The following is a 9,792-nucleotide window of genomic DNA, read 5'->3' as shown; positions in this document are numbered from 1 at the left end:
ATATTGCCCTACTGATTTTCTGTCAGCATTTAATTATGCAGTTTTCTATGGTCCACTATGAGTGGATCAATTCTGATTTGCTGAAAATTGGAATCCCTAAACTGCATTCCCCCCAAAAATGGCCAAAGTGTGACTTTTTAAGTGTTTTCTACAATGACAAGCTCCCTTGCACACCTGGTGTTGGGGGCCAAGCTCCCCACACACCACATACTTATATATACCAATCACATGGTTGCACCAACTTGAAGAAGGTGGAAATTCCCCCCCCCAAAATGGCATCACTGCTGGCACATCTTTCCAACAGTAATTCCTATGAAGGATCTCCGACCCTCAGAAAGTTGAGTTTCTTGCAAATAACACTTGAGAGTTTAAGCTTCATTCAATGTAAGTAACCCATTTTTCTGCACTGCACTTTCTATGAAACTACATGTTGTTTTCTTATAGTGCTCATAACAGCATTTTTGCATTATATAGTGTTTGAGGCAGGCCGGAAATTTAGGGATGTAGTTATGGTTACATCAAAGGCACTGAGTACAGTATTTAAAATCTGTGAGTGCAATTCAAGCCAGCTCAGCGTGACTAAAGCATATTAATTAAAAATGTCTGACTCCCTCATACATGGACTTTGGAAACTAGAGTTCTTAGTTTGAAAAATAACTAGCACATCAAGCCTGACATTCAGATGTTCCTTAAAGTGTTGTATCAAAGATGAAAATTAATGCAAAAGGAAAATAATCACAGAAAATAAAAATGAAAAAAGATAATTCTAATAGCAAAAGCAAGAAATCACAGAATTCTCACAGTAAGCTGGTGAAGGGAGAGAGAGAATAACAGTAAATGATCCTCTTATAACAGGACACACACTCTCTCTCTCTGTCCTTAAAAATGACAAAACCATGACTCTACAAATCATGCAGCATGGCATCCATCATTCAGGCCATTTTGAGGTATAATGAATTTAATGCTACTACTACTACTACTACTACTAATAATAATAATAACACTTACATTAATGCAGGGGGCATTAATAATGCAGGCAAGTTTAATATATACTGAAAATCATGTTCTTGTTCAGTTTTGGGATGGGCTGTCCTTTAAGTAAATGCCAAAAAGATTTGGTTCTTAAAAAAGAAAATAATCCAGATTATCCCTTCTATATAGCTCAGGACAGATAGGTGTGAAAACTATTAACAGTGCACAGCTCTGCTTATTCATGGGAGACAGAAATGTCACTTCAAAGACCAAGTGAGGCAAATAAAAGAATACTTGAGTATATACTTTTGGGTGGCCAGTGACAACCGGGTTTGTGTTGGGTACATCTAAACTGCCTTTTTCAAACTAGGCCTGATATATATTCCGAACAGAACAATTACTGCTGGAAGATTGTTAGCATAGACAGTCTTAATTTTCATGAGTCCCTAATTTCTCAGAATATCCCTGATTTTGCTTTGTATTTTGGGTCTGTTCCCTGTAAAATATATGGGTTTCTGACAAATCACTGAGGACTACTGTCACCAAGGCATATTTGAGTTTTAGAACTGCAGTTAGTAAAACAACCAACAAAGGACAGCTTCCCAGATCACAGTAGCTCGAACAGAACCCAAGGATGTGACTACCAAGGTCAGGATGAATAATTCAAAATCACACCAAAGTCCAAAAACACAGGTTTAATGCTACTGACATAAACCACACAGGTACACAGGTTGAGCGCTTTCATCTACACGAAGGCAGATTTCATCAGAACCAATTAGCGTAGTAAAATAAGTGTGCTTATAAAGCTAATTTAGCGCCAAAAAAACAATTAACTTCCTCTGTACATGTCACTCACATTTTGCAGACAAATAACACTACATATACACATAAATATTACAAATATTACAGATATATACATATGTAAATACTTATCATACATTATTAAAATAATAAGAAGAATATAAAGGTAAATACTGTATGCACAAATGGTTTAAAAATAGTCCTTGTAATTGCAATACAAATGCAAGGATATAAGCATAAAAAAGTGCATAAAAATATGTACAAAATGTACTGTTGGTAATCATGTTTTTGTCATACTTATAGCAAATGCTAACCCCTTTCCAAAAGCAGATAGGGTTTAATACTAATGCTTTCATTCAAACCCGGCCAAGTAGTGGCGTCACATAAAATCTGCCACTTGGTTTCTAAACATGACAAACCAATCTTCCAGTTACCCCCATGTGCAATAACCTCAATTTGATCAATAATTTTAAAGGTGAAACTATGTTCTAGGCCCTTCTCACTAATATGTTTGCTTAATGCATTTTTTGGGTCACCTTTATTGATTTTATATATATGCTCGTATATGCGTGTCTTAAGTTTCCGTTCCGTCTTACCAATATAGTAAGCCGGGCAACAGGAGCAAGAAGCTAAGTACACCACCCGCATGGAATTACAGTTGCCTTTCTTACCATGGCATACAGTTTTGTTGTAATTTTCCAGTTTAGTAATCCTGTTGCTGTTAATATATTGACAATATTTACATCTTCCACACTTCCTAGTATGTTGATCATCCCTGTCGTGTTTTGTCAATTTCCCACCTTCAATAATTCTCTTTATATTTTCTGAGGTTTTGAATACACAAACAGGGTGTCTCCCTAGTATTTTGGAGGTGTTGTCATTACTTGAGAATACATCCCAATGTCTCCTTAAGATTTCCTTAACTAGGTTAGAGTATGGACTAAACATTATCACACACACGTTCCTCCTAGAACTTGAGGTCTCCCTGACTGTATCACCAACAAAGTTGCTCCCTAACAAGGGATTATACCTGCTACCCCATGATCCAATCACATATCTGGTGACATCCTCCACCAAAGTAGCTGGGTATCCCCTGACCAAAAACATCCCTGCTAATATATTCATTTGGTCTTCCATGTCTTGTCTTGTGGAGCACATCCTTGCTACTCTAATGCATTGCCCCTTGAGGACATTTTTGAAAATGTGTGGGGGATGATTGCTACCAAACTGTAAGTAGTCGTTGGAGAAGGTTGTTTTCCTATAAATTTTGGACTTAAATCCCTCATCGGAATTACTTATGTAGGTGTCCAAATACGGAATTCCGTATTTCTCCATTTTATACGTGAATCTTAAAAAATCAGTTGTACCGTTTAAATATGAAATAAAACAGGGAATGTCCTCTCCAGGACCTTTCCAGATGATAAATAGGTCATCTAGGAACCTTGTGTATAGTGCAATGTGTTTGGAATATTGACTGGATAATACAAAAAGTTCTTCCCACTCAAGCATGACAAGGTTTGCAAAAATGGGAGCACATGATGCTCCCATGGCTACTCCCCTTGTTTGTTTGAAGTACTCACCCTCAAACTGAATGTAGTTGTTTGCCAAAACCAAACCCATCATGCTGAGTGTCAAACAAATTTTGTCCCATGTTAAATTGGAATGTTTCCTCAAACTGCTTTCAAAGTATTCAAGTCCAGTAGTGTAAGGAATACATGAAAACAAGTCCTGAACGTCAATAGTCAGGAATATCAATTCTGAGGACCATATGTCATGTTTTAACTTACCCAAAAAATGCCAAGAATCTTTGGTTAGGTGAGTAACATTGGAATAAACATGTTTACACCAGTGGTCAATAGCTACCCCTATGTTAAATGTTTTAGATTTTGATCCCGATATGATGGGTCTAAAGGGGGGATGGTTGATGTTTTTGTGTATTTTGGGTATACCAACTATTTTAGCCATCACTGGATACTCGGTTCTTATAAATGCATATTCCTCATTTGTGATGCGATTGTCAAGTAGGTATTCCTCAATAATTAAGTCTATCCTATGGTATCCTATATTAATCTGATTCAAGGAAATCTGTTCATAATTCCCTGAATTAAATAGGATATCTTGGATAGCTTGGGTGTAAATTACCGAATCATATATCACCAAACCTCCCCCTTTATCGGGCTTCATAATCCTAATGTCTCTATTGGCCACAATCTGTTCCAAGCAAGTTCTCTCTCCACTAGTGAGATTATCAGTAAATAATGTGCCATACCAAGGATCTCTCCGTATATGTCCACACAGGTGGTATATATCCTTACATACCATCCTCTCATAGTTAGTAACTTCTGCGTTGCTTACTGGAATGTATGCACTTTTCCTAACCAAGTTGTTATTGAGGTTGTCACTAGATGTATCTTTAAATTGAAGGGCTAACTGTAATCTCCTGCAATATAGTTTTACTTCCTTAATTGTATCCACTACTTTAAATCTAGCCGTTGGAATGAATTTCATGCCCTTGCTAAACAAGGAAAAAAAGTCCTGCCCAATGTATAAATCTGTAAAGTTGTAAACTTTGAAACCAGAGTAGGAGTGGGTGACAACCTTACTGACGACACTAGTCTCTACCTCCAATTGGTGATTGTCAATATCTCCTGTGTCATCCACTTCCACAATCTTGTTCTTTTCAGCTTCAGTAGAAATGATCCCATTCATTGTATCACACATCCCCCCACCTTCTAGGGTATCTGTTACAACTGTGTTGACCACACACATTCCTTTACTTCCAACTACCCCACACTCAGAAATCACTTGAGAACCAAAACAACAATCCTTCGATGTAAGGGTGTACTTAGAACTTCCTTTAAGCCACCCAGATACACTCTCTATCTTCGTTTGCGGTACATGGGGGCCTGGTGGAATCTTCCCCCTTGAAAATTCTCTTCCACGTCCCTCCTAAAATTTCTACCTCTGTATACTTCGTGACGTAGCTCTTCTTTGTTAGTCCTGTTATGGGGCCAAATGAATGCCCTATGTGTTTTGTAAAGTTCTAAATCTCGTTCTAACTTATTCAACTTCCTATTATATATATCATAGGCCTTGGATTTGGCCACCCTGTATTGTTTTTGAAAAAGTTCTTGCCAACAAGGGAAATCGGGGTCCTGCATAATTTCATTATTCAGTTGTTCTATTTCTTCCCACAAGTTCCCTATCTTTTCATCATTAAACTTCATCAACAGTTTAATGAACTCAAAACCAAACCAGTCAAACAATTGGTTGAATTCATGTTGCACAACGTCATTGTATTGAACTCCTAGAGGTAGTTTAAAAAATCTTAACCCTTTGGGCACAATTTTAAGATTCAAACATTTCTCCAAATAACCGTTGTCAATTTTTACACCTTTGATGTTAAGCAGTTTTTTACCAAGTAAATAAATCCTAGATTTTATAACATCACTATCTAAAGTACCATTTCTATCTTCTACATTTGTAGTAGTTTTTAAACCAAAATCATACTCATCGTTTAAAAAATTATTCAGATACTCATTGTGATATTGTTCATTGCTTTTATTATACTTCAAAACATTGTTACTGCGTAATGAAACACCCTTGTCCTTACGTTTACTACTGTTGTTAAAACAAGTAGTTTGCCCACAAGGGCCAAGACATTTATCTTTCCCCACAGTACCTTGAATACTTGAGTATATACTTTTGGGTGGCCAGTGACAACCGGGTTTGTGTTGGGTACATCTAAACTGCCTTTTTCAAACTAGGCCTGATATATATTCCGAACAGAACAATTACTGCTGGAAGATTGTTAGCATAGACAGTCTTAATTTTCATGAGTCCCTAATTTCTCAGAATATCCCTGATTTTGCTTTGTATTTTGGGTCTGTTCCCTGTAAAATATATGGGTTTCTGACAAATCACTGAGGACTACTGTCACCAAGGCATATTTGAGTTTTAGACTTCATGCCCTTCAAAAAATGTATGCTAATGCAAAACCTGTTATTTTAGCTATAGCTCTCAACTTTCCATCCCAAATGTGGAACACTACCTTTCACAATGAGGAGCAAATGGGAAAATGTGGAAAACTAACCGCTTCAACTAGGAAGCTCACAGCCTAGTTATTAACTGTTACTCTATAATACTTATTTTGATTAATTAATTCAGTATTTTCAACATTATTTTCCCTGGATGTGTGTTAAAAGATCTTAGCAAAAAAAATCTCTTGTTAAACTCTTTCACCGTGAAACAGCGTAAAAAGTAGAATTTTTTTAAGACTCAATATGAGGCAGGCTGTTAATGAGGTACAATTGAGAGGAATGATTCTAGGAACATTCTAAGTAGACCCGAATTTGAAATCTTACCCTGATTTTGGACTCTGTTCCTGCCTCCTGGGCAAAGAGGTTGAGATGCATGTGTGCAGTAACGTATGACCAGCTAGCCTTACAAAAATCTGACGCGATCTAATTTGTCCATGCCGTGATATATCGCCACCACTTTATAGTTATCCCGCCCATTTGTTTGCTTCGTGCCGCCACGTGTGCTTTGAAGTTACCAGGCACTCCTGAACCTCACCCACTCTGTTTCTGTCAGCCCCTTCATAGTTTGGGAAGTGACCATATGTCCGTGGTCCCAACAACATTCACGGAATTGATGGAGGATTTCCTTGACCAGTAATTCCATAACGGCGGGAGAACAACAGGCTAGGTCTGTAGTTTATACCAACATGGATGAAAAGATGCCCTTTCACGAGAGGAACGTACTTGGCAGGTGCTGTCGCGGCTGCCTCTTCCTGCTCTGTCGGCTCGTCCCTGCTAACTTCATCGCCGAAGTGAAGGAACTGTCGGCGCTGGCAGGACCCGTGGTAAGTAAGTGGACAGTTCTGTGCTCTGCTGTCCGATTTCTGTTATCATACTCCAAAATTCCTATTACCTTGCGTAAATGACAATAGGTCTGAAATCCGATAAAAAAGAAAAACAATAAAAAATTCCCTTCTATACTTACATGCAAGCAGAGGCAGCAACATACAATTAATCGTTAATATTTGCCATTTCTGTATGTTTCCAGTGATACAGAAATTCGGGGAGGTAATACGGTATTAAAGTACCAGATTAAACTGAGAAAATAACGTTGCTTTAAGTGCATTTGGCTGTGCTATTTAGATGAACTGTGGCAAACACAATGGGCATTCCTTCTTTATGGCTTTAGCGTTTTGTATTTAAATGTGAAAGTGTTTTGTTATGCGGGAAAAAAAAATCGCACAATGTGTGTTTTGGAACAAAGCTATTACATGAAATTGGAAATATCCCTTGTACACGCATAATTCTCAAGCGTAATCTTTAAAATGTAGAACACCTACCTTTATCAATGTGGAAAAAATTAGCAAAAGCCTGAACGCTTACCAAACATGGTTATTACTTCCTCGTACTAAAATAGTTTCGTTGATGAATGACCCCGGTTTACTATTATTTACCGGTAGTATTTGTTTTAAAAAGTCTTAACAATAAATACGTGTCAGACCCGTTCACCGGTGAAAAATGAACAGTATGGAACACGGAATTTTAAAATCAGGTAAGGATCTTACGGTACAATTGACAGGTATGTGTACATGGTGTAGTACTAGGCTAACTGCCCTTTGGGGCCACTTCAAGCCTAGCCAATTACCCCATGTAAGAATCAAACCCCACACCTTGTGTCTTTAAGGTAAACACCTTAACCGTTATGTCATCCATGTGTACACTAACAGTGAAACACTCAAAACGATCTGCATCCAGGTTCTGTGCGCACCATTCATCTGTTGTATTGTCTTAATATAACTTCTATGTTTTGTGTGGAGCAAGGGGTTGTATGCAGCCCCAAAGTTCCTTTGTCTGTTTCTGCCACATTTTCATTCTGAGCCTGGTTTGGGTCTGTCTGCCTTTGCTGTCTGGTTCAGGTTACCTGCAGTGAAAGTGCCTTACAGTGATAATACATACCTCTCAATGTCTTAATGCAAGAATTTTAGGCAAAGCCCAACATTATGGGGAAGGCGTGGGCAAAGGCCAAAGGTCAGGGACATATTTTAAATATCGCTCTTATAAACATAAAAAATTGATAAAATAACAGGTTTTGCATTAGCATGCCTTTCTGAAAGATATGAAAACTGAAACTCAAATGTCTGTCATTATTCAGTGACTGCAATCTTTAATGATTAGCCAGAAAACCATACATTTTACGAGAAACAGACCAAAAATCTAAGGCAAAAATGCAGCAATTCTGCAAAATTCTGTTCAGTTGACTGATATGTCATGGTATGAGCAACTCTCTGGATGGTCTGAATTTCTGAGGGTATAGGTGTGCTATATCTATCAGATCCATATTGTCATCTGCAAACACTCTGGTGTTCTGGTTCAGCTCAGGCTTCACAAAACAAATTTCATTCGTCATCATACCAAATGGAATGATATGGTTTAAAATGATTAAGAGAATGGGCCAAATTTGATTTTAACTGCTTGTCACACTTTTAATTATTTTCAAGAGGTGTACTAGTATAACTTTATTTATGTATTTATTCATTAAGTCATTCTTTCATATATTCATTGGTTTACTTGTTTATTTTTAAAAGATTTCCTATGTTTATATGTATTTATTTGCATTCTGCTAATGTGGTTAACTCTGCTGGATAGAACCTAACACACAAGGAGAAACATTTGACATATTTTTTGCAGGTACGAAGACCTCTATTGTTTTCTAGGATCAGGATTCACCATGTGGGAATGCCTGAGTGACTCTATTACTACTGGTTACGAACACTAACCACTGTGACACATTTAATAATAAAAAGACTATACTTACATTTTGTTGTAGTGTTAATTTCTCAAATCACTAAACTGACTGAAAAGGGAAAGTGTTTCCTTTTCTGATTGGATAAGAAAAGAAAAAAAGAAAAAAACTGAATGCTTGCACTACTTTACTCGTGTATTCAGCTTAACCCTTACTTTATTCCTGCCCCTAACACCAGTACTATACCTTATTGTGCTAAACATGAGGCACAAATACACACTTCAGATATGCCAGTACCCTAGCATACTGACACATCTATCCCCTTCCCTAGCCCTTACTCAAACTATAAACTGCAAACACTCCCACACACAATCACTAAACCCTAATGCCAAATTTTTGTTACAAGTGAAAGTTTAAGCTTTACCACTTACTCCTACTATTTGATGTTGCATGCTTTGACTTTTCAAACATTTGACAAAAGGCATGCATTCTACCAGTTCTGATGCTGGAAAATCCTTTGACCAGTGAAAAGTCCAACCAAATGTAAGGAACTTGTCTGAGCTAGTACAATTCAGTGAAGTAGTTAAGCTGGCATAATGGGCAGCCACGGTGGTGCAGCGGTTAGCTTTGTCGCCTCACAGCAAGTTCTCTGGTTTGATTCTCAGCTGGGGTGCCTTCTGTGCGGAGTCTGCATGTCCTCCCTGTGGTCGCGTGGGTTTCCTCCGGGTGATCTGGTTTCCTCCCACATCCCAAAGACATGCTGTAGATGGATTGGACACTCTAAATTGGTCCTAGGTGTGAGTGGGTGTGTGCCTTCTGTGGAAGGTTGGGCGCTGGGCTGGCACCTCGACACCGTAAAACTCCACTGCCAATCATGAGCGGACAGATGATCCGCTGTGGCGACCCCTAACTGGGAGAAGCTGAAAGAAGAAGAAGTTAAGCTGGCATAATAATAGAAGTATCTGTCAGATAAATATTTGAGTATGTTTATACCCATTAGCATCATCCACTAAAACAAATGAAAACAAATCATTTTGAAGGTGTGTGATTGAAGGGATCACATGATGACTACCCTTTCATCTTAGATTAATGCTTTTTAGTCTGCATACAAATAATATATCTGAATTAACAAGATACAAAGTGATGCATAATTTTTGGGAGTGTGAAAAAAAATTGACACTATAACTCATACCCCTTAATATGAAATAAAGTAACAGAAACAATAACTCTTCCATAACACTGATCTTAATTTTAGTA

At 37.8% G+C, this 9,792-nt stretch overlaps 1 protein-coding gene across 4 annotated transcripts in view; it reads left to right on the top strand.

The window, feature by feature from the left end:
• The first annotated feature begins 6,274 nt into the window (after nt 1-6,274).
• The window catches only part of LOC122787538 (multidrug and toxin extrusion protein 1-like), a 677,270-nt gene continuing 673,752 nt past the window's right edge, over nt 6,275-9,792 (top strand). For 2 of the 4 annotated variants that reach the window (XM_044054309.1, XM_044054308.1), the window contains exon 1: nt 6,275-6,637. In XM_044054309.1, the coding sequence (XP_043910244.1) occupies nt 6,500-6,637 (138 nt within the window). In that variant the 5' untranslated portion in view covers nt 6,275-6,499. The remainder of the gene's footprint in view (nt 6,638-9,792) is intronic. The other 2 variants (XM_044054307.1, XM_044054306.1) reach the window with 2 other exon arrangements.

This window comes from Protopterus annectens, chromosome 13.part0, assembly GCF_019279795.1.
Source record: "Protopterus annectens isolate FY-2018-M chromosome 13.part0, PAN1.0, whole genome shotgun sequence".
Taxonomy (NCBI): Eukaryota; Metazoa; Chordata; order Ceratodontiformes; family Protopteridae; genus Protopterus; species Protopterus annectens.
Note: the sequence above shows the minus strand (reverse complement) of the source record. Positions and strands in the feature narration are given on the sequence as shown.